Source organism: Lampris incognitus, chromosome 8 (genome assembly GCF_029633865.1).
Source record: "Lampris incognitus isolate fLamInc1 chromosome 8, fLamInc1.hap2, whole genome shotgun sequence".
Lineage (NCBI taxonomy): Eukaryota > Metazoa > Chordata > Actinopteri > Lampriformes > Lampridae > Lampris > Lampris incognitus.
Window position 1 is genome coordinate 49,275,105 of NC_079218.1, and position 25,288 is coordinate 49,300,392.

At 48.3% G+C, this 25,288-nt stretch overlaps 1 protein-coding gene and 1 pseudogene across 1 annotated transcript; one reads left to right on the forward strand and one right to left on the reverse strand.

Moving 5' to 3' along the window:
* The first annotated feature begins 143 nt into the window (after positions 1 to 143).
* Positions 144 to 14,294, forward strand: LOC130116432 (DNA polymerase epsilon catalytic subunit A-like; annotated as a pseudogene).
* A 4,352-nt stretch (positions 14,295 to 18,646) lies between these two features.
* On the reverse strand, positions 18,647 to 24,738 carry supt4h1 (SPT4 homolog, DSIF elongation factor subunit). Its single transcript, XM_056285083.1, has 5 exons — positions 24,606 to 24,738; positions 22,336 to 22,442; positions 22,187 to 22,242; positions 21,707 to 21,760; positions 18,647 to 19,498 (listed from the first exon to the last, which is right to left on the reverse strand). The coding sequence occupies exons 1-5, from the start codon at positions 24,672 to 24,674 to the stop codon at positions 19,431 to 19,433; spliced, it is 354 nt and encodes a 117-aa protein (XP_056141058.1). The 5' UTR covers positions 24,675 to 24,738; the 3' UTR covers positions 18,647 to 19,430.
* Between the last annotated feature and the right edge of the window lie 550 nt (positions 24,739 to 25,288).

The following is a 25,288-nucleotide window of genomic DNA, read 5'->3' on the forward strand; positions in this document are numbered from 1 at the left end:
CACAACTATCAGCGTTTCTCACTGTAAGACACATTTAAAGTCACAATAGACGGGTTTAAGATAGGTATTTTTTAAGTTTTTTTTAAAAAAAAATTTTAAATTATTATTTATTTATTTTTTTGGCCTTTATTGGACAGAGGATCATGAAGCGGCAGGCACGCAGCCACGGCCGCTGGCTGGAGTCGAACCAGGGGCGTTATGGTTACGTGGCCTGGGCCGTAACCATTCAGCTGCCGGGGCCCAAAGTATTTCTACCTAATAATCCGAATCACAATTAAATATTCTAAACTTACTCAGCGAAAAGTCGTTGAGATCAGAAGCGGGGCGAAAAGTCGCACGGCGCCGCCTCGTTTTCACCGCTCGACGCACAAACTTCATCGTTTTCACAACCTTTAGCAACAACAAGACATGTCATCGTTACTCAGCAAGTGGGGTTCGCTCCATACGTTACCTCGCCGGGGTCCCTTTCTCCGCAGTGCCCGGCGTCCTCGTCCCGGTGGGTGGCTCTGCGAGGGTTGTCTGTCCGAGAAGTGAAGGAAGCAGAAGAAGTTGCCGCCTTTATAAGACTTCGTGACCATGTGGTATAACCACAGGAAGAGGTGTAACAGTCGGCTCCGCTCTTTTTTTTTCTGCTTCCACCTCGCTCTTTCCATCCTGCAGATGCTCTTCTGCAGGCCCCCAGCGAGGCGACTGCTGCAGATACCCTGACTAGATAACAGAATAAGGACACAGGTCCGGCTGGCCGGCAGCGTGGAATATAGACGTATATGCGCAGTATAACCCCCGAGCTTCACTTATCTCGAAGTCCTCTACCTTGAAACGGCTAACCCAAGCCCCCCCCCCCATCCGTCAAGTAGAGACGGACGGAGTTGACCTGTTATAACTGCCATCATTTTTCATATTAGGGCTCAGATTTGTCATCTGAAGCGTCCCCCCCCGTGTGATGTTGGTGTGGGGGGGGGGGTATAGCAGATGATGTCCATCTCGCTAGCTACCTTCACACAGGTCCGGGCCTACGGTGAGGAACCCGTTTGCGACACGAGGTGTGGTAACAGTGCTGTAATAGTAGTACGGAGGTAGAATAGGGGAAATTACAACACGGCAGGTGTTCGCAGCGGGCCTGGCGTCTGCTGCGTGAACCCGTGGACGGCTCGAGCCGGCGAGTTTCTCAGGCCCGGCTTGACCTCCCTCGCCTCACGATGGGTGGGTTGTAACCGGGCCCCCCCTTGTCGCTGCTCAGATTTAAAGCTCTTAATGGCAGGAAGAGTTTGGTAAGATAGTCTGTTCGATAAAGGTTGTTCAGGAAGTGTCTGTTCAGAGGGGAAAAAAAACCACCTTGTTATTTTGTGCTGTTTCCTGTGAGCAGAGCGGGCGCCTGCTAGAGTCCTCCCTTTCAGCTGCCTGGAGCGGCGGTCCGTAGACGGTTCACACCAGAAGACGAACGTGCTGGGAAATTAGATCGAGCGCACGTGGTTTTCGTCGTAACTGCCGGTGTACACCGCCAGCGAGGCCGGCTCGGTCTCAGAGACGCGGGAAAAGGGCTCGTAGTCCTCTGGACCGCCGGCCGTCCGGTGGGCCCCCCCGCGATGCTGCATGAAGCAGCAACCAAAGGGTTCAAAGCCGTCCCCGGGCAGCAGAAACGTGAATTAGAAAAGATGTTCCCTTCCTAATGTTTGCACCAAACTTCTACCCATCCGCACCGAAATCGGCCGGGAGGCGCGTCCTAGTAGATAGAGAAGGCCTACAACTCGAGTTCCCATCCTGAGGGAGACGGGTGGCTTATTTGGGTTTTTTTGCCGGAATCTTTCCTCATTGTGGCCGTTCTCGCTTCGTGTTCTTGGTTAAATGTTGTGTTTTCACAACTGAAACCCAAACGGGTTTCATTTCCCCGCGAATATGAAAACACTCTCTCCCCTGGAAATGGACATAAATAATGTGACATTATCTCAAAATATGAGCCTGGCGCACACAAAGCCACCGGGCGACTACGTGTTGCCGACAGCCGAACTAGGATTTGATGATGACGAGGAGCAGCGTGGGGGGAGGGGGGGGTGATGAAACGTTCGTTACATGCACGCACTCGGATTTCACTAATTTACCCTGGAAACCTTCTACTGGCATCATGTGCGTACATGTAAATACTGACACAGCTCTCCGGTCGCTGTGCAAATGAGCTTGACTTGAACTCCAAACCCACCGCGCTGTTACAGCAACACAACGACGGGCCTGCAGTTGATCTGCAGCCTTGCTAAGTGGCGTTGTGAGGTTGTGCGGCGGTGTGTGGCGAACCAGCAGGAGCTGCACCCCCCCCCCCCCCCGTTCTCAGATTCTAACGTAGGTGTGATACCGGGTTTATTTGCTGGTGGAAAGCCGTTGGTACCACAACCCAACTGGTTGCGTTATTGTGTAAGAGGTTTGTTAAAGAAGCAGCGTGCAGGTTTTGGGTTGAGGTGCACGCGCAACGCGGCGTCAGCTGGCTCCGGAGAGGCGCTGCTCATCTTAGCAGTAGAAGGAGATTTGAAATGAAAGAGGAGCGTGCATGGTGTGCGAGAGTGGCTCTGCCCTCTGCACCCCACCTCCGCTGTGCTCGTCCTCTTCTTTTTACCCCCCAACTCCATCCGTTATCCGAACCACTTACCCTGCTCTCAGGGTCGCGGGGATGCTGGGGCCTATCTCAGCAGTCATTGGGCGGCAGGTGGGGAGACACCCTGGACAGGCCGCCAGGCCATCACAGGACCAACACACACACATTCACACCTAGGGACAATTTAGTACGGCCGAGTCACCTGACCTACATGTCTTTGGACAGTGGGAGGAAACCGGAGCACCCGGAGGAAACCAATGCAGACGTGGGGAGAACATGCAAACTCCACACACAGCCCTTTTCGACCAACAGGGAACGGGTTCTGTGCCGGTTCGCAAACCCTTTTTTGAACGGTTCAGAGCATTTCGACCAAAAATAAATGGGTTGCGAACCTGAAAAGTTGGCTCTCCGAACCGGCACCAAAAAACACCAGGTTTTTCAGCGCGAACCGTGACGACATTACTGGGCACATGATAGTCCAGAGGAAGAAGAGGGGAGATGGCGTAACGGTAGATAATGAAGAAGAGAGGAGATGGCCTAATGGTAGATAAAGGTCAGAGGAAGAAGAGGGGAGATGGCCTAACAGTAGATAATGAAGAAGAAGAGAGGAGATGGCCTAACGGTAGATAATGAAGAAGAGGAGAGAGGAGATGGCCTGACGGTAGATAATGAAGAAGAGAAGAAGAGAGGAGATGGCCTAATGGTAGATAAAGGTCAGAGGAAGAAGAGAGGAGATGGCCTAACGGTAGATAATGAAGAAGAGGAGAGAGGAGATGGCCTAACGGTAGATAATGAAGAAGAGAAGAAGAGAGGAGATGGCCTGACGGTAGATAATGAAGAAGAGAAGAAGAGAGGAGATGGCCTGACGGTAGATAATGGTCAGAAGAAGAAGAGAGGAGATGGCCTGACGGTAGATAATGGTCAGAAGAAGAGGAGAGGAGATGGCCTGACGGTAGATAATGGTCAGAAGAAGAGGAGAGGAGATGGCCTAACGGTAGATAATGGTCAGAGGAAGAAGAGAGGGGATGGCCTAACAGTAGATAATGAAGAAGAGAAGAAGAGAGGAGATGGCCTAATGGTAGATAATGGTCAGAGGAAGAAGAGAGGAGATGGCCTAACAGTAGATAATGAAGAAGAGAAGAAGAGAGGAGATGGCCTGACGGTAGATAATGGTCAGAGGAAGAAGAGAGGAGATGGCCTAACAGTAGATAATGAAGAAGAGAAGAAGAGAGGAGATGGCCTGACGGTAGATAATGGTCAGAGGAAGAAGAGAGGAGATGGCCTAACGGTAGATAATGGCGACATCGGCAGATAACAAGGGTGCGCAGTGGTCAGCTGATGAAACTCAGTGTTGGGTTGTTATCTGTGCATCTCCCGAGTTTCAGGAGAAACTAGAGAGAAGCAGGAGAAAGAGGAAGCTGTATGGTGAGTCAGTAGAAGAGATGGCCAAGAGTGGGTTCACTCGAACCAAGAACAAATGATCAACAAGTTAAAAACACTTCAGAATAACTACTGAGACGACAAAAAAACAGTTGTCCAAAAGTGGAGCTGGATGACGTAATAACATGATGCCACATTATTGCTAGCTAGTGGGTCTCAGTGGGATGTAGCTAACGTTTACGCCCGGTGTGCAACGCACAAAGTCCCCCGTTGATGACGTACAACGGTTCCGCTAAAAACTGGTCGAAACGCGGGCCCGTTCACCATACAACAGGTTCTCAGAATCCCGAACGGAACCGGTGCCTGAACCAGAGCTACTTTGCTCGAGAAGGGCTAACAGAGGACGACCTGAAACGACCCCCAAGGTTGGACTACCCCATGTCTCGAAACCAGGACCTTCTTGCTGTGAAGCGGCCCCACAATTCATTTTCCATATGCAGCATGTGGCCTTCCTTTATCTCTTTATGTTCGTGCCCACGAGGCCTTTGACATCTCATTCCAAGCAGCCTGTGATGTCGTCATGTGGAATATTGCTGCAGTATCAAGTCACGTCAGTTTTATTTGTGTGGCCCAATATCACAAATTACAAATTTGCCTCAGTGGGCTTAACAGCAACACAACATCCTGTCCTTAGACCCTCCCATCGGATAAGGAAAAACTCCCTCAAAAAAAACCTTTAAGTCTTACTACACAGTGCACCTCCTCTGTCTCTGTCTCGCCCTCCTTGGCACAAGTAAAAGCTGTAGATTCTCTCCTTTCAACCTGAATTCATTAGTGAGCCTCATGTGGACGCAGAGGTGGGTGAGGATGAGGGTGTGTGTGTTAACTGTGGATATTTCCTTCACCGCGGACGTAGCAGAGCCGCGCGGCACAGAGCCCACCACATCACAACAGGGTTTATAGCTGAAGGATAGCCTTTAAATGTAGATGCTAGAGTAAATAAATTTGGGGGGGAGGGGGGGGTCAGTGAGACTCTGTCTAAATTCAGATGTGTGTGTCTGCCAGTGAGGAGGTGATGTTGCCTCCCTGTGTGAGATGTGCAAAGCCCCCGGGGGGCCTTGTGCAACTCACACAGTCCCATGTGATAGACCTTATCTGGGCTAGCAGCCATTTCCCCTCCCTGCCCTGGCTCTCCAAGGTCTTCTGTCACGGGGGAGGGGGGCGTCAATGCTGACAAGCCACGCCGACGACAGACGGCTGCCACAGCTCCACCCACAGCTCTGGCTGCATCCACGGCCGTGGGCCTCCCGGGCGTCCCCGCGCTGCCTAACTGAACCGCTTTCTGCAGGGCACCAAGAAGAGAACGCCACGGTCAGATCAGGGCCGGCCATGTTTGTGTGTCGCCCGCTAACCCCTCCGACACACCGGTCCTCCGACGCACTGGTCTGGGCCATGAAGGAGGTGGATGTGGTCTGCAAAAGGAGTTGAAATCCTCTTGCACGACAAGTTGCTGCATCAGTGATGCCCCTCGCCGCTCTGCCTTACAGCTGCTCGCAATACTGCAAGAGACAGGAAGTTTCAAGCAGACTTATGAAACACAGTCACGAGCACTAGTGTGTGTGTGTGTGTGTGTGTTTGTGTGTGTGTGTGTGTGTCTCCCTGTTTTCATTAAAACGCCTCACAGTGAAACCTTGCAGCATGTTCAGATCTCCTTTATCTGAAAACTCCACTTGCTACCGTAGGCCTTTTCCCCACGGCGGGGGCCTCGTGGCATCACAGCCAGCAGCTGAAGTGTTAAAACTCCATCAAGGCACTAAACAGGCCCACGCTCAGAAGTGCTAAACTGAATGAGTACATTCACTTTAGCTTGCCGGCTAAAGCGTCAACATATCCAAATAAGGGCAAGTACTGCTAGCAGCCGCCAATGAGGCCGTGGCGTGCGGGCCCATGTGGCCCGCCCGGGGGTGAGAGGCAGCGAGTGGGCTGTTCCCCTGCAGAGGTGGAGTCAAACGATACTCTACGCATCTTGGGGGGGGGAGAACTACTCCGGCGGTGCTAGCAACACGTTTCCTGAATGCCTGTGGTTTGTGAAACTGTGCAGCAGCGAGGCACGTTCACAGTTCTGGTTTTAGTTTGCACTTCTTCCTACAGCCCTGGTGAATTGAACTGCCACACTTACCTTAGCCTCGAGAAGTGCAGGCTGCAAAACACAATCACACAGCATTATTAACCAACTCCGTTTGAGCGATTCATGTTACAAGTCATGTAAAATGAGGGTATATATATATATATATATATATACACAGTGCATCTGGTAAGTATTCACACCCCTTCACTTTCCCTACATTTTGTTATGTTACAGCCTTATTCCAAAATGGATTAAATTCCTTTTTTTCCCTCATCAATCTACACACAATACCCCATAATGACAAAATGAAAAAGGTTTTGTAGAAATTTTTGCAAATTTATTAAAAATAAAAAACTGAAATGTTGCATGTACATAAGTATTCACACCCTTTACTCAGTACTTGGTTGAGGCACCCTTGGCAGCGATTACAGCCTCAAGTCTTCTTGGGTATGAAGCTACAAGCTTGGCACACCTATATTTGGGGTATTTCTCCCATTCTTCTCTGCAGATCCTCTCGAGCGCTGTAAGGTTAGATGGGGAGCGTCACCGCACAGCTATTTTCAGGTCTTTCCAGAGATGTTCAGTGGGGTTAAAGTCTGGGCTCTGGCTGGGCCACTCAAGGACATTCACAGACTTGTCCCGAAGCCACTCCTTCATTGTCTTGGCTGTGTGCTTAGGGTCGTTGTCATGTTGAAAGGTAAACCTTCGCCCCAATCTGAGGTCCTGAGTGCTCTGGAGCAGGTTTTCATCAAGGATCTCTCTGTACTTTGCTCCATTCATCTTTCCCTTGATCCTGACTAGTCTCCCAGTTCCTGCCACTGAAAAACATCCCCACAGCATGATGCTGCCACCACCATGCTTCACTGTAGGGATGGTATTAGCAAGGTGATGAGAGGTCCCTGGTTTCCTCCAGACATGACGTTTGGCATTCAGGCCAAAGAGTTCAATCTTGGTTTCGTCAGACCAGAGAATCTTGTTTGTCATGGTCTGAGAGTCCTTTAGGTGCTTTCTGGCAAACTCCAAGCAGGCTGTCGTGTGCCTTTTACTGAGCAGAGGCTTCTGTCTGGCCACTCTACCATAAAGGCCTGATTGATGGAGTGCTGCAGAGATGGTTGTCCTTCTGGAAGGTTCTCCCATTTCCACAGAGGAACGCTGGAGCTCTGTCAGAGTGACCATCGGGTTCTTGGTCACCTCCCTGACCAAGGCCCTTCTTCCCCAATTGCTCAGATTGGCTGGGCGGCCAGCTCTAGGAAGAGTCCTGGTGGATCCAAACTTCTTCGATTTACGAATGATGGAGACCACTGTGCTCTTTTGGGACCTTAAAAGCTGTAGAAATTTTTTGTACCCTTCCCCAGATCTGTGCCTCGATACAATCCTGTCTCGGAGGTCCACAGACGATTCCTTTGACTTCATGGCTTGGTCTCTGCTCTGACATGCACTGTCAACAGTGGGACCTTATATAGACAGGTGTGGGCCTTTCTAAATCATGTCCAATCAATTGAATTTACTACAGGTGGACTCCAATCAAGATGTAGAAACATCTCAAGGATGATCAGTGGAAACAGGATGAACCTGAGCTCAATTTTGAGTTTCATAGCAAAGGGTGAGAATACTTATGTACATGCAATATTTCAGTTTTTCCTTTTTAATAAATTTGCAAAAAATTCTACAAAACGTTTTTCACTTTGTCATTATGGGGTATTGTGTGTAGATTGATGAGAAAAAAAAGGAATTTAATCCATTTTGGAATAAGGCTGTAACATAACAACATGTGGGGAAAGTGAAGGGGTGTGAATACTTTCCGGATGCACTGTGTGTGTGTGTATATACACTCACTGGCCACTTTATTAGGTACACCTTGCTAGTACCGGGTTGGACCCCCTTTTGCCTTCAGAACTGCCTTAATCCTTTGTGGCATAGATTCAACAAGGTACTGGAAACATTCCTCAGAGAGTTTGGTCCATATTGACATGATAGCATCACGCAGTTGCTGCAGATTTGTCGGCTGCACATCCATGATGCGAATCTCCCGGTCCACCACATCCCAAAGGTGCTCTATTGGATTGAGATCTGGTGACTGTGGAGGCCATTTGAGTACAGTGAACTCATTGTCATGTTCAAGAAACCAGTCTGAGATTATTCGAGCTTTATGACATGGCGCGTTATCCTGCTGGAAGTAGCCATCAGAAGATGGGAACACTGTGGTCATAAAAGGATGGACATGGTCAGCAACAATACTCAGGTAGGCTGTGGCGTTGACACGATGCTCAATTGGTACTAAGGGGCCCAAAGTGTGCCAAGAAAATATCCCCCACACCATTACACCACCACCACCAGCCTGAACCGTTGATACAAGGCAGGATGGATCCATGCTTTCATGTTGTTGACGCCAAATTCTGACCCTACCATCCGAATGTCGCAGCAGAAATCGAGACTCATCAGACCAGGCAACGTTTTTCCAATCTTCTATTGTCCAATTTTGGTGAGCCTGTGCGAATTGTAGCCTCAGTTTCCTGTTCTTAGCTGACAGGAGTGGCCCCCGGTGTGGTCTTCTGCCGCTGTAGCCCATCTGCCTCAAGGTTCAACGTGTTGTGCGTTCAGAGATGCTCTTCTGCATACCTCGGTTGTAATGAGTGGTTATTTGAGTTACTGTTGCCTTTCTATCAGCTCGAACCAGTCTGGCCATTCTCCTCTGACCTCTGGCATCAACAAGGCATTTTCGCCCACAGAACTGCCGCTCACTGGATATTTTCTCTTTTTCGGACCATTCTCTGTAAACCCTAGAGATGGTTGTGCGTGAAAATCCCAGTAGATCAGCAGTTTCTGAAATACTCAGACCAGCCCGTCTGGCACCAACAACCATGCCACGTTCAAAGTCACTTAAATCACCTTTCTTCCCCATTCTGATGCTCGGTTTGAACTGCAGCAGATCGTCTTGACCATGTCTACATGCCTAAATGCATTGAGTTGCTGCCATGTGATTGGCTGATTAGAAATTTGCATTAACGAGCATTTGGACAGGTGTGCCTAATAAAGTGGCCGGTGAGTGTATATATACCCATACACACACACACACACACACACACACACACACACACACACACACACACACACACACACATACATATATATATATATATAATCCAGAAACAGGCCTATACTGTCTCATAAAGAATTTAATTGACTCACTGGATTATTTTGTTCCTTATTTGTTGACCACTTTCCCTACCGTTGAGTGTTTCTTTTAACAAAGTTTATATATATAGGGCAGCGATCTGTCCACACCCTTCACATTTCAATTTAGAATGTAAAGAAATTAATCCATGCATTTATATAGACTACTGTAATGGACCTCACCATTCTAACCTCCCCCCCAAAAAAAATCAGTTGTGCGCCAACTACATCCTGTCCATCTCTTTTTCCCGATGCTGGGAGTTTCTGCTGTGGATGGAGCCATCCAACTATGGAGGAGTGAAGGGCAAACTGCCTTTCCGCCTCCTGTATGGAGAGGATGGAACCAGTCAGAAGACAAAGAAACGCAATAACGATGAGGAAGAAGGTAGTGATGATGAGGAAGAAGAACAAGCTGCTGGTCAGGAAGATGATGGGGATAGAGAGATTGAGGAGGTGGAGGAGCTGATTGAGAGCAACTAGAACATCCAAAGGAGTTGAATCAAGTGCAACTGGACTTGGTATATATCCATGAAGACGTTTCGCCTCTCATCCAAGAGGCTTCCTCAGTTCGTGCCTTTCTGACTAGACCAAGCTAGTCTGGCTGGCTGGTGATGAGACTCAGAATTTATTCTCTAGGAGTCGTTGTCAGAGCTATTGATATGCGTGGCTCTTTGTGATCCGATGTTTACCACCGTCGCTAACAGAGCCATAGATATGAGTGGCTCTTTTGTGTACCGATGTTTGGCCGCACCCGTCGCCATCGGAGCTATTGATGTGCATTTGTTTAGCAGCGACGGTTGTTGGGGGTGTTAGTTCCGACTTCATTATTCAGTGGTCATGAGAGTGGTTGGAGCCGTTAGTGACCGACTGTTGTTCTTGGAGGCTAGGCTTCTTGAGTCTCCTGGGTAGAGATGAAAGGACGGCATTGTAAGTGGGAGATAGGTGGTGTCGCAGACCTCCTCCTCTGTTGAGGGATGGTTTTTCCAGTTTCGCATAGATGGCTTCCTTCACCCCTCTTTCAAACCATCTATCTTCCCTGTCCAAAATGTGTACGTTGCTGTCCTGGAAGGAGTGTGTCTTCTCCTTTAGGTGTAGATAGACTGCTGAGTCTTGTCCTGAGGAGTTTGGCCTTCTGTGTTTGGGCCATCCGTTTGTGTAGTGGTTGTTTGGTTTCTCCTATGTATAGGTCAGTGCAATCCTCATTGCATTGTACAGCATACACCAGATTGCTTTTCCGGGTGTGTGGTACACGGTCTTTGGGATGAACCAGTCTTTGTCGGAGTGTGTTGCTGGGTTTGAAGTATACCGGGATGCGGTGTTTGTTGAAAATTCTCCTGAGTTTCTCGGAGACCCCAGAAACATACGGGATGACTATGTTATTCCTTCTGTTCCTTTTCTCCTCGTCGCTCACCTGGTTGGTCTTTTTCGAACGTGTTGCAGTTTTCACAAAGGTCCAACTGGGGTAGCCGCAGGTTTTTAAAGCTCCCCTCAGGTGTTTGTGTTCTTCTCGTTGGGCCTGAGTGCTGCTGGGCACATTGTCAGCTCTGTGTTGCAGAGTTCTGATGACGCTCAGTTTGTGACCCATGTGTCGTCCACATATCTGAACCAGTGGCTCGGAGGTGTTCCTCTGAAGGAGTTCAGGGCCCTGTTTTCTACCTCTTCCATACAAGTTGGCCACAATGGGCGATACTAGTGAGCCCATTGCACGGCCGTGTTTCTGTCTGTAAAACTGGCCCCTGAATTGGAAATATGTAGTGTTCAGGCAAAGGTCCAGTAGTTGGCAAATCTACCTGGATGAATGAGAACATTCACAGACAACTAGAACATCATGCAGTATCTGCTGCAAGCTGCAAACTGCCTCCTGTCAGAAATACTTCCTGATGATTGTGTCGGCCTACATTGCAGCCCTCTATCACAGCATGAAGCAGAGCTGAGATGCAATGCCCCTGAGGCAACACCAACCAAAAGGCGGGGTGGAAGCCAGGCTTCCCAGCAGACAGCAGGAGATTTGAGTGCTCTCCCTGGTATGATCTCCTTCTCCCAGGAATACCTATCAATTGAGCCGACTCAAAACATTTTCACCATCACTCAAAAAATCCAGAAGAAGGTAACAGGTACCGGAAGAGTGAGTCAGCACACTTCCGGTAGGCCATCACAGGACCAACACACACACACACACACACACACACACACATTCACACCTAGGGGCAATTTAGTACGGCCGATTCACCTGATCTACATGTCTTTGGACTGTGGGAGGAAACCCACGCAGACACGGGGAGAACATGCAAACTCCACACACAGCCCTTTTCCACCAACAGGGAACGGGTTCGGTGCCAGTTCGCAAACCCTTTTTTGAACAGTTCAGAGTATTTCGACCAAAAATAAATTGATTGCGAGCCCGAAAAGTTGGCTCCGAACCGGCACCAAAAAATAGCAGGTTTTTCAGCGTGAACCGTGACGACATCAGTGGGCGCGTGAATGCCCAGAGGAAGAAGAGAGGAGATGGCCTAACGGTAGATAATGGTCAGAGGAAGAAGAGAGGAGATGGCCTAACGGTAGATAACGGTCAGAGGAAGAAGAGAGGAGATGGCCTAACGGTAGATAATGGTCAGAAGAAGAAGAGAGGAGATGGCCTAACGGTAGATAATGAAGAAGAGAAGAAGAGAGGAGATGGCCTAACGGTAGATAATGAAGAAGAGAAGAAAAGAGGAGATGGCCTGACGGTAGATAATGGTCAGAAGAAGAAGAGAGGAGATGGCCTAATGGTAGATAATGGTCAGAGGAAGAAGAGAGGAGATGGCCTAACAGTAGATAATGAAGAAGAGAAGAAGAGAGGAGATGGCCTAATGGTAGATAATGGCGACATCGGCAGATAACAAGGGTGCGCAGTGGTCAGCTGATGAAACTCAGTGTTGGGTTGTTATCTGTGCATCTCCCGAGTTTCAGGAGAAACTAGAGAGAAGCAGGAGAAAGAGGAAGCTGTATGGTGAGTCAGTAGAAGAGATGGCCAAGAATGGGTTCACTCGAACCAAGAACAAATGATCAACAAGTTAAAAACACTTCAGAATAACTACTGAGATGACAAAAAAACAGTTGTCCAAAAGTGGAGCTGGATGACGTAATAACATGATACCACATTATTGCTAGCTAGTGGGTCTCAGTGGGATGTAGCTAACGTTTACGCCCGGTGTGCAACGCACAAAGTCCCCCGTTGATGACGTACAATGGTTACACTAAAAACTGGTCGAAACACGGGCCCGTTCACCATACAACAGGTTTTCAGAATCCCGAACGGAACCGGTGCCTGAACCAGAGCTACTTTGCTCGAGAAGGGCTAACAGAGGACGACCTGAGACGACCCCCAAGGTTGGACTACCCCATGTCTCGAAACCAGGACCTTCTTGCTGTGAAGCGACCCCACAATTCATTTTCCATATGCAGCATGCTGCCTTCCTTTATCTCTTTATGTTCGTGCCCACGAGGCCTTTGACATCTCATTCCAAGCAGCCTGTGATGTCGTCATGTGGAATATTGCTGCAGTATCAAGTCACGTCAGTTTTAAACGTTAGCTACATCCCACTGAAACCCACTAGCTAGCCTTGCACAGCTGCTGTGACAGACCCACTCATGAGACGCGGCGCATCGGCTCAGCAGCTGACACGGATGGGGACATTACCTGTTCCACCAGGAGATGTCCCATTATGTGCCTGAACCAGAGCTACTTTGGTCGAACAGGGCTCACCTTCACTCCTCCAACTATGGAGGAATGAAGGGCAAACTGCCTTCCAGCCTCTTGTATGGAGAGGATGGAACCAGTCAGAAGATAAAGAAACGCCATAACGACGAGGATGAAGGTAGTGATGATGAGGAAGAAGAACAAGCTGCTGGTGAGGAAGATGATGGGGATAGAGAGATCGAGGAGGTGAAGGAGCTGATTGAGAGCAACTGGAACATCATGCAGTATCTGCTGCAAACTGCCTCCTGTCAGAAATACTTCCTGATGATTGTGTCGGCCTACATTGCAGCCATCTATCACAGCATGAAGCAGGAGCTGAGACGCAATGCCCCTGGGGGCAACACCAGCCAAAAGGCGGGGTGGAAGCCAGGCTTCCCAGCCTGCAGCAGGAGATTTGAGTGCTCTTCCTGGAATGATCTCCTCCTCCCAGGAATACCTATCAAATGAGCTGACTCAAAACATTTTCACCATCACTCAGAAAGTCCAGAAGAAGGTAACAGGTACCGGAAGAGTGAGTCAGTAGTCTGACAAGTTCCCTGCCCTGCCTAGGTCCCACCTGCCACTGAACGACCCAGCCCTGGAGTTCATCGAATATGTGTGCCAGGCTGTCAGAAAGTTCTTTTTTTCCCACTTTTTATTAATCAAAATAAGTACAATTCAAATAATAGTATAACCTGGGGGGCTCCGTGCAGTATTTTCAGGGCGACAAAATAGTTTCACAAATGTTTGTAGTTTTGACGGCTTTACTGTGTTTACTAAATTTGAGAGTATCTAAATATTGGTGAAAAATGGCTTTGAAGGTAAAGAAGTTGGGTTTACGGCTGTCGGAGAGTTCTCTGACGAAGCCCAGTTCTGTGACCCCTGTAACGCCTACATCCTGCCGGAGGCCATCTGCCACCACTGCAACTTCTGTCGTGACCTTGACCTCTGCAAGGACCCAACAATGGCACAGGACGGGTCAGTCCTTCCCCAATGGTTGTGCTCCATTTGCCAGGCCCAGTATGAGACGGAGTCTATTGAGGTGGCTGTGGTGGATGCCTTGCAAAAGAAACTGACAAGCTTCGCTCTACAGGACCTGGTATGTACTGAGTGTAAAGGGGGGAAGGCAGCAAACATGCCCCTCTACTGTGACTGTGCTGGAAACTTTGACCTGACTTTCCCAACCAAGAGCTTCTCAGAGCAGATCAGTGTCCAGGAACATCGCGGCCCACTACAACATGAGTTTCCTTGGGGAGACCGTTGATTGGCTGCTGGTCATGAACCCACAGATCAGCTTGACTGCTCACTAACTAATATCTGCCACAGAGCCCTACTGCAGTGTGCTACATGGACACCCTATGCTAATCCATTTGTGCTACAGGAAGTCCATCCTCTTGCCCTACCTGGTCAACATGATGTACTTCTGGCACTGTGTGGTACTGTATGGTCCAGAAAAGAAATGTGGATCATAGATACGTTTACATTATTGACCATGTTGAATTTTGATCAGTATCTATTGCCTGGTTTTTCTTTTTTTTCCCCATTTCATGTACATGTCAATAAATATTTTATAAAACAGAAAAAAAAAGAAAAGCTGTGTAGCGACGGACGCCACATGCAGTTTCTGCCACACGTGCTCCGCGTCGCTGCTTCAGCTATGAACAGTAAACTCATACCGGGCCATCGTCACGCCCACGTGCTAATGAGGGAAGAGCACTTCTATAATGAGAATATTTACTTTACTTTGGGGGGGGGGGTATAAGCACAAAATAAAACAAAAGATTAGACTACTGTTTAAAGGACAGTTGTTGGGCAAAGGATTAACACTTAAGGGGTTCAAGTGGAGAACTCCAACGGTTCACAGATGTTGGCGATACAGGGTGTCATCTTAGCAGGTCATGTTTTATTAACATAAGTCATGTTTTCTTAATTGTATTGTGTTTATATTAAGTATTGCTTTTAAAGGTAAGTATACACAGTAATATGGTGTGGGATCCTGTTGTAACCCTGACTCAGGTGTTGTGTCATGCGCTATACCCGTCCTACGTCAGCCACCGTTGAGCAACGGCGGTTCCTAAGAACTCCTCGCCATTCGATGAGAAAACCTGACGCGTGGGACTTCCATGCTACACTTAGGCGGTCTCATGACAATGGGGCAGGCTGTTTTCAGTGGTAGTTTAGCAAAAAGTCTGCAGCCAGGCCAGGCCAGTCCAGGCCATTCTTATTCTGACCAGCTGTCTGTCTGTCTGTCATGACGTCACTGACTTTGAGTGGGCCGGGATGGAGGCAGCCTGAGCTGGACTCAGTTCGGAATTGGGACGGTTTCCTTCCAGCGGTGTGATGGACTTTCCTTCCTGACGATCGGGCCACTGTGACCTGACTTGGGAGGCTACAGCACACGAAGCCCACCCACACGTCACTTCCTGCACACGTTTATGACGCCCCGGAAACTCAGCTGGGTGCTGGCGGTGACCCCACCCGCGCACCCCGGGGGTTAGCTTTCTGAAGAGGGCCGAGATGCGTTACAAGGCGACGCGTCGTGGCTACATCAGTAACCACCGGGATTTCACTCCTACGTCAAACGACCGTGGGCGGTCAAAATGACCGCCGGTTTTTAAACTCTATATTCTGTCAAGATGAAGAGCCAGTTGAGAATTAATGCATCGCATACGCTAGTGTGCCTGTTGGGAAACGAACTGACATCAAAATTAACATTTTAACAACTTTTAATACTGTTTTTCTAACAATTTAAAATGCTGCAGCGCAATCGGTGGCGGCCATGGCGCGTCTGTAACCAGACATGTTGGAAATAATCACAAATCAAGTTTAGACCGTTCCTCTCCACTGGAGGACGCTAGCGTGCTTCCCAGGACAGAGCCATAAACTTCGCGAAGGAAGTGACGTCACCAACACGCGTCGTACACGACGCGCACGATGACGCACAGATTACGAGACCCCTCGTGGTCGTTTCAGGTAGAACGTAACCTTTTTCGTGCAGTTGATCTAAAACTAATTTTTTTTAATGCCAATATCTGCAATTTTAGGAGCGTTCAGGGAGCGACGGGTCTGTATCTCCGTTGGTTTCCTACAAAGATATTAAACTGTGAAAACCCAAAACGGTCAGAATGACGGCCTCGGTCGTTCTGAGATGAAAAGAAAACAAGCAAAACTTTCAGACTGGATGCACGAATCCCCTAAACTCACATATATATATATATATATATATATATGTATGTATATATATATACATATATATGTATATATGTATATGTATGTATGTATGTATGTATGTATTAGATTTTCATAGTAATTTGGACTGCGGGGTGAGAAGAAACGTCGTCGTCAGGGTCCCATGGTGGTCCTCGTGTCATACAGTGCTTCAGTCAGACGTCGTGGCATCTCTTTCTGCCATCCGCCCCTCCGTTCTCTATTGGATGCTGTCCAAAAAAAGCAGAGCAAGGAAATCTTGGTCCACAAGACCACAACGTTGGATCCACCTTCCTGCGAGTCGTGCTGTCCTACCACCTCCCTCTTTCTGCGAGTCATGCTATCCCACCACCTCCCTCTTTCTGCGAGTCGTGCCATCCCACCACCCCCCTCTTTCTGCGAGTCGTGCCATCCTACCACCTCCTCTTTCTGCAAGTCGTGCCATCCTACCACCTCCTCTTTCTGCAAGTCGTGCCATCCCACCACCCCCCTTTCTGCGAGTCGTGCTGTCCTACCACCTCCCTCTTTCTGCGAGTCGTGCCATCCCACCACCCCCCTCTTTCTGCGAGTCATGCCATCCCACCATCTCCCTCTTTCTGCGAGTCGTGCCATCCCACCACCCCCCTCTTTCTGCGAGTCGTGCCATCCCACCACCCCCCTCTTTCTGCAAGTCGTGCTATCCCACGACCCCTCTCTTTCTGCGAGTCATGCCATCCCACCACCTCCCTCTTTCTGCGAGTCGTGCTGTCCTACCACCTCCCTCTTTCTGCGAGTCGTGCCATCCCACCACCTCCCTCTTTCTGCGAGTCATGCCATCCCACCACCTCCCTCTTTCTGCGAGTCATGCCATCCCACCACCTCCCTCTTTCTGCGAGTCGTGCCATCCCACCACCTCCCTCTTTCTGCGAGTCGTGCCATCCCACCACCTCCCTCTGAAGACCATTTATGTCTGTCCTGGGAATGAATGAAAAGACGGGACAGGGTTTTTCCGTCATTGTCCCCCCGGGTTTGGGAAAAGTGCTGTAAAAATAAGTTATTATTATCATTAATGAGATTAGGCCACCACATCACTGCCTCCTTTCCATAAAGCACTGCCAGCGTGACTTTCAGGATGAAGAGGTCCATGTCTTCAGGATTACTTTGCTTTTTAACTGATCTTACTTAAGTGAAGGCGAGGTCCTTTGTGGTGTGTTGCATTTTGTTAGTCTTCCAGTGGTGTGACCTTGGTGCCAGACCCAGAAAGTACAGTACGTTTGTACTCGGCCGGCGTCATGGCTCGTCTGTAGTACCGGTGGGGATCACCAGCGCCACCATGTGCAGCTCAGACACATTCTGCAACTCACCGCACTTATTTTGCCACCCTTCACCTCCAGATGGGCTATCGTGGTGTTTTGTGAACACCGAACACCGAGCATCCTTCGTTTTGTGAACTCGGATATCAGACGGACGCAGGCCATTGTTTGAGAAGTCCATTTGCTTCACTAGAACCCACAACTTCTCAGCTTTTGTCATACTGGATGGATGCAGAAAGGCCTTGGCCTTGAAATTAGAAAATGGCATTGTGTAAATCAGCGAGAAAGCTAAAAACCCTCTGACAAAAACAAACACAGATGTACCCAAAACTACCCCATGCAGGGACCTCAAGTCCAGCACTAAACTAAACCACCTGAACGAGGTCTGATACACAAGGCAGCACCACACTTCTTCTTTCAGCTTCTCCCCTGTTACCCAGGGGTCACCACAGAGGAGTTTATAGTTTCCATCGGTGCCCTGTGAGGGCACGGCACCAATGGCGGGTCGTCGTTCCCCCGGGCCTCGACCAATCCGGTATGGCAGGGGTGTCAAACTCCAGGCCTCGAGGGCCGCGGTGTTTGCAGGTAGTTGTTGCAACCGTGCACTGCACCACCTGATTTCACTAATTAGCTCACCTCCTGGATCAAGAAAGGGAAAGGAACTCGTTTAATCAGGTGGTGCGGTGCACGGTTGCAACAACTACCTGCAGACACCGAGGCCTGGAGTTTGACACCCCTGCGGTACGGTCTTGTCAAGCCGCATAGTGATTTGGCAAAGGTTTTACGTCGGATGCCCTTCCTGACACAACCACTAACCCTATGGACGGGGGCACAGGCGAAGCGCTGGATGCCACCCCAGTATTCATGGCCTTGCACCACCTGCACAATAACACCCAAGATGTTAGGGCTTCAGTGAAGCCGAGGGTACAGCAGATGACTGACGCTACAAGGAAGAGTGATTTTGTACCTTACATTTGCTGGGAACCCCCCCCCCCCATCAGAAATAACGTTTCACTCTGTAAAAGCAGATCTCTCAAACACGAGGCTTATACTGCCCCCTAAAGGCCACTGATATCACTGCACTCATTTCAGGAATAAGGTAACAGCACCATATTTGGTCTACAAAAAGAATATGAGTCATTACACAATATGACCACAAAACATTTCTTATAAAAGCAAAATTTATTCGACATCAATTATTCTTCTGTATGAAAAGGAACGGGAACCTATTCACCCACGCCATAATGAACATTTGAAACACACACAACATACAACAATCTTTAAGGTTTTCTAAAACTAAGTTTGGACAGGGCTTCCAGGTGGTGTGGTGGTCTATTACGTTGCCTACCAACACAGGGATCGCCAGTTCGAATCCCCGTGTTACCTCTGGCTTGGTCGAGCATCCCTACAGACACAATTGGCCGTGTCTGTATGGTGGGAAGCCTGATGTGGGTATGTGTCCTGGTCGCTGCACTAGTGCCTCCTCTGGTCGGTCAGGGGCACCTGTTCAGGAGGGGGTGGGAACTGGGGGGAGTAGCGTGATTCTCCCACGCGCTACATCCCCCTGGTGAAACTCCTCACTGTCCGGTGAAAAGAAGCGGCTGGCCACCCCACGTGTATCGGAGGAGACATGTGGTGGTCTGCAGCCCTCCCCGGATCGGCAGAGGGGGTGGAGCAGCGACCGGGACGGCTCGAAAGAGTGGGGTCATTGTACAGATACAATTGGGGAGAAAAAGGGGGCAAAAAATCCCCCCCCCCAAAAAAGAAAAAACTAAGTTTGGACAGCTGATTGAATGAAATCATGTGAAAGTGGAAAAATAAGCAGGCTTGCACTTAAACAGCGCCCTGATCCAAAATGTCGTCCTTTCATTGTTCCCTCTACCAGGAATCGATCTTACAACATAATGCAACGCTGTGTCAGCTGGTGTAAAGCAGGGAGGAAGGGGTTTATGTCTTCACCGCCGTGTCTCTGGATTTGTAGATCACGCCTCTGCTTTTCAGCTCTCTCACCACACCTGGAGGAGGAAGACGACAGTGAAGCAGCTCAACAGTGGGCAGTCCACAGGGGTCCGGTGCAAAACCACTGAACTTTTCTTTTACACGCGTTTGCGACTTAAAAGCCAATATTAAAGCGGTTACAGTATTCAGACCCCTTCACGGTTTGCACACGTTGCCATTTTGGCTCGTCAACCTGCACTCAATAACCCGTAATGAAGAAGTGAAAACAGGTTTTTAGAAATTCTTTGCAAATTTATTGAAGGGCGACGCCATCTGTGCTTTTTTTCTGGGTTAAAATGGAAACGGCCACTCAGCCGTTAGCGAAAAGCAGTGACGTGGGTTAGAGCTGATGCCCCCCCCACACACACACACACAAACACACAGGCATGCAGTTTGCTGACAAGGTAAGCGTACAGGGGTGGGGGGGGGGCAATCTTATCCAGAAAGGGCCGGTGGGGGTGCAGGTTTTTGTTCCAACTGAGCAGTTACACACCTGCATCTCCTAATCAGGTTCCTCAGCAGAGACTCTACTGGTTGATTAGTGGGATCAGGTGTGTAACTGCTTGGTTGGAACAAAAACCTTCACCCACACTGGCCCTTCCTGGATAAGACTGCCCAGAAACCGAGCTCAGGTCACATGGGAGAACGTTTTTCGGAGGGGCTTGGGAGAATAGCATTTAGTTGCTAAAACATATGTACTTAGACCAAAAATTGGAATTTTCAGATTTGAATACACGGGGAACACTACTGGGAAGCAACAGAATGATGTAAAAAAAACCTCAAAATCACACCAAAAAAAAAAAAAAGGACCCCCTTAAATCTGAAATCTTTTCATTTACATAAGTGTTCAGACCCTTTGCTGTGGCACTCCAAATTGTGCTTCTTGTTAACTTTAATTATCCTTGAGATGTGAGATGAGATCCGATTGGAGTCTACCTGTGACAAATTGAATTTACTGGACATGATTTAGAAAGCCACACACACCTGGGTATATAAGCTCCCACAAGTTACACTGCATGTCAGGCCGAAAACCAAACCATGAAGTCCAAGGAACTTTACACCTCCATGACAAAATTATGGCAAGGTACAGATCAGGGCAAGGGTATAAAACCATCTCTAAAGCCGTCAGTGTTCTCAGGAGCACAGTAGCCTCAATAATTGTGAAATGGAAGAATTTTAGAGCCCCCAGGACTAGTCCTAGAGTTGACAGTCTGGCCAAACTGAGTAACAGGGCAAGCCTTGGTCAGGGAGGTGACCAAGAACCCGACAGTCACTCTAACAGAGCTTCAGAAGTCCTCTGCAGAGATGGGAGAATCTGCGGAAAGGACGACCATCTCAGCAGCACTCCGTCAATCAGGCCTTAATGGTAGAGTGGCTAGACGGAAGCTGCTCTTGTGTGAAAGGGATATGACGGCCCGCTTAGAGTTTGCCAAGAGCGTGAGTTAAAACAATCTCTGGTCTGATAACACAAAAATTTAACTCTTTGGGCAGAACTCCAAGCGCTGCTCATCACCTGGCGAATACCTTCCCTGCGGTGAAGCATGGTGGTGGGCAGCACCACGCTATGGGGGTGCTTCTCAACAGCAGGGACAGGGAGACTGGCCAGAATTGAGGGAAGGATGAATGCAGTCAGTGAGGTCCTTGAAGAAATCCTGCTCCTGAGTGCACGCAACCTCAGACTGGGGCGACAGTTATACTTTTAGCACAACAGTGACCTGAAGCATACAGCCAAGACAATGATGGAGTGGCTTTGGGACAGGTCTCTTTATGTCCTTGAGTGGCCCAACCAAAGCCCAGACTAAAATCCCATAGAACATCTGTGGAGCGACCTGAAGCTAGCAGTTCACAGACGCTTCCCATCCTATCTGACAGCGCTTCAGAGGATCTTGCAGGAAGAATGAGATAAACTGCCCAAAACCAGGTGTGGAAAGCTTGTAGAGACTTACCCAAGAAGACTCGAAGCTGTATTTGTTGCCAATGGAGCTTCTACAATGTACTGCATTAAGGATCTGAATACTTATATAAATAAGATAGATTTCAGTTTCTGATTTTTAATAAATTTGCAAAAATTTCTAAATGTGCTTTCAGTTGGTCATTATGGGTTGTTGAGTGTAGATTGATGGACAAAAATGACAATTTTATCCAATAAAAAATTAAATCTACAACAGTATGCAAAACGTGAAGGGATCTGAATACTTTCTGATGCCACTGTGTATATGACCTACCTGGAGGTAGTCGTCCTGTCACTGTGACAGCGTATACCCCTGGCTTGAAGTTGCCTGTCAAGAGGGGTGCAGAGTAAGCACAAATGTTGGGACTTGGAAAGGCAATGATAACATCACAGAACATTGAATCAGTTCATCTGGACACAGCATTTACCTGGATTACTGAGCTTGCATAAAGATGCAATGATAACATGTTTTTTGGGGGGTGGGGGGGCGGCTCTGGTTTAAAAGGTCAATTGTACTCAAAGCTTTCTCAATATTGTTAAAGTGTCCTGACCAAAAAAAAGCCCTAAAATGAGTCCACGCACTACACTGTCGGTCTGCTGTGAGGTTTAGCGTATGGCACGTGAGGATATCTTTCAGGTAATCTGGACACTTGGTAACTGTTAAAGTTTTGGTTTAACATTTACAGGCTTATTACTGACACTAATTCACATTTACAACCACCATAGTGTCAGGGCAATGTGCAGGGATACTTACCAATTCTCTGCCATCTTGCAACCCAGCTGTCCTCAGGACTCATCATGGCTATGACTCTGCAAATACATCCAATGTGTTGGCAAATCATTCTGAAAGTGAAAATTCCAAATCCATGTTTGCAAAAAAATTTTTTTTAAAAAGGTCCTTACCCATCAAATGAGGAACTTGTGCACTCGTACACCATTTCTCGATTTCCTTTCATCTGAAGGTATGACTCACAGTTATCACAGCCGTCATATTCAAACTGATCAATAGTCTGTTGAGACACAGGACACGACAGTTGATAAATGTCTTTATGTGTGCTCAATAATTCAGGTAAGGACTACTACTTTTGGCTGCTCCATCCATTTCCATCTCTTCCTAACCTGCTGAACATCCTTCCCAGCTCAGTTCCTCTGTCTAGCCAATCGGTACAAGTCCTTTTCTCCTTCCTTAGTGTCCAACCTCTCATACAACTCACCGTGCACCTTTTCCTTTGCCTTTGCCACCTCTCTGTTCACCTTACGCTGCATCTCCTTGTGCTCCTGTCTACTTTCTTCATCTCTCTGACTGTCCCACTTGTTCTTTGCCAACCTCTTCCTCTGTATACTTTCCTGTACTTCTACATTCCACCACCAAGTCTCCTTGTCTTCCTTCCTCTGTCCTGATGACACACCAAGTACCTTCCTAGCTGTCTTCTTCTCTATTTCTGCAGTGGTTGCCCAGCCATCCAGCAACTCTTCACTACCTCCCAGTACCTGTCTTAACTCCTGCCTGAACTCCACACAACAGTCTTCCTTCTTCAACTTCCACCATTTGATCCTTGGCTCTGCCTTCACTCTCTTCCTCTTCTTGATCTCCAAAGTCATCCTACAGACCACCATCCGATGCTGCCTAGCTACGTTCTCCCCTGTCACCACCTTGCAGTCTGCAATCCCTTTCAGATCGCTCCTCCTGCATAAGATATCCCCACCCTTATAGACAATACAGTGGCATAACGATCGAAAACAATGATCGGTTTCATATGCAAATTAAAGTAACCATTAACTAGAGTTACAACGGCCATGTGTACTATTCACAGAGGATTGGGGAATAGTTGCAATCACAGCATTGTAAAATGGCGACGGATGTACTCTTAGCCCCCCCCCCCCCCCCCCTCGGTTCAGGGATTGTCGTTCCCCCTTCACATAGATGGCCTCTTTGACTCCCCGTTCAGACCAGCGTTCCTCCCTATCAAGGATGTGCACATCCTCATCCCTGAAAGAGTGGCCACTGGCCTGTAGATGGTGTAGACTGTGGAGTCCTGGTCTGTAGATGGTGTAGACTGGGGAGTCCTGGTCTGTAGATGGTGTAGACTGTGGAGTCCTGGCCTGAAGTGTTAGCTCTCCTGTGTTGTGCCATCCTCTTGGCCAGCGTCTGTTTAGTTTCCCCGGTGTACACGTCATGGCACCCCACAATGCAGTGATTATAACTATTCCCCAATCCGCAGTGAATAGTACACACGGCCAGCGTAACTCTAGCTAATGGTCACTGTAATTTGCATATGAAACTGATCGCTGGTTTGGGTCGTTATGCCACTGTATTGATTATAAGGGTGAGGGTACCTGCAGGCAGTTGAGACCGAAGAGGTCACTTAGATGATGATGAAACGTTTCTCTCAATGAACACTGCGTCCGGATGAACCGATTCACCTTTCTGTGACAGTTGACAAAATATTGATCAATATCAATATTTCAATAGATACTCTGAAAAACACTTAACGTAGATGGAAGTTTTCACTATTGAAAACTTTTATTTCCATAATTTTAGCCTGAATTTTAGACACGTGTTCAATTCATTCATACATCCATAAACGTTAAGCACAACACAACATCCTGCAATAGAAAAGTGGATATGGGACTAAATCACACCACATTCCCAAATGGAAAATGCTTTCTATAGAGTGGCTATCACATGCTGGAAAAACAACTTGATCAAAGTGAACATTGCGTTTAGATATCACGTTGTTTTGAGTACCTCGGATATTTAAGAATAAACTAAATCTTACAACAGTAAAGGTTTGGTAGATCCCTCAGGGTTCTGGATTTCTACTTTGCAGCCAAGTTAAAATGTGTGCAACTGCAAAGCGTCACACTCTCTACAGGATCCGGGCTACAATGGAGCTTAGCAGCTCTGGTAGCATTTCCAACTCCAGCACCCTGTGCTGTTTCCTACGCCCTACTTCCTGGGAGAGGCTTGGATCCTGTATATGGCCAAGACCTCGGAGCCCCTGCCAAGGAGAGGTTGCTAAACTCCCAACAGACCTCTCTGGGCCGAGGCTTCCCCCCACGACACACGCTACATAAACAAAACAGTGCCCGAGACGGACCGCAGGGTTAGCATGAAGCTAACCCGAACGTCACTTTGCCAACTCGTAAGCTAGGACAGGTCACCGCTTTACCTTCACAAGAGAGCATAAAAGACAAGCCCGCAAGTGGCGCAGGTCCTTGGGGACTGTTTCGAGCGCCATCGCGTGAAGTTGACGGTTTAAAAAAACGACACAAGCGCCGAACTCGCCAACGGACGAATCTCCGGCGGCGGATGATGACGTCAGTGTGCGGCCGAGGACCCGAGCGAAGGACCGCCGGCGAGAAGGTGCCCTTATTTGCGCCTGACTAATTTGATTTGTATAGAACCGCCATTTGAGACCCCCCCCCCCCGCCGCGACACATTTACCCGCGTGCTGACAGGTCTCGACTTGGGGGAACTTTCTTTTCTCTCTAATATTCAGAACCCAAGTATAGGGACAGACTCAACCGTTGTGTCAACCAAGTAAATGCTCCTGTCCAAAATACGAGCACACCTCCTGTGACAGAAAAGGCACTGTATATTTATTTGAATCGCTTGAAATGTGCAAAAGCAAACATAGATGGCAACTTCTTCTTTTTTTTGATATGTGCAGGAGCCCATAAAGACTTTATGCATCCTACAGATTTGCAACCTCAGCAAATTAAATTTGTGCATGCGGGAACAGATCATGAATATGAGAGCTGAGCTGCAATCCCACGTTGCTACACAGTGTCAGGGCCATGTTCTTTATTCATGCCTGAGCCATACTACTATTGATTAGTAGCCAGACTACTA

Coding starts and splice junctions, on each gene's coding strand:
- supt4h1 (XM_056285083.1), bottom strand. CDS start 24,674: ATGGCGCTCGAAACAGTCCCCAAGGACCTGCGCCACTTGCGGGCTTGT. Junction 22,443..24,605: donor TTTTATGCTCTCTTGTGAAG/GTAAAGCGGTGA, acceptor GTGTCTCAACAG/ACTATTGATCAGTTTGAATA. Junction 22,243..22,335: donor ACAAGTTCCTCATTTGATGG/GTAAGGACCTTT, acceptor ATGTATTTGCAG/AGTCATAGCCATGATGAGTC.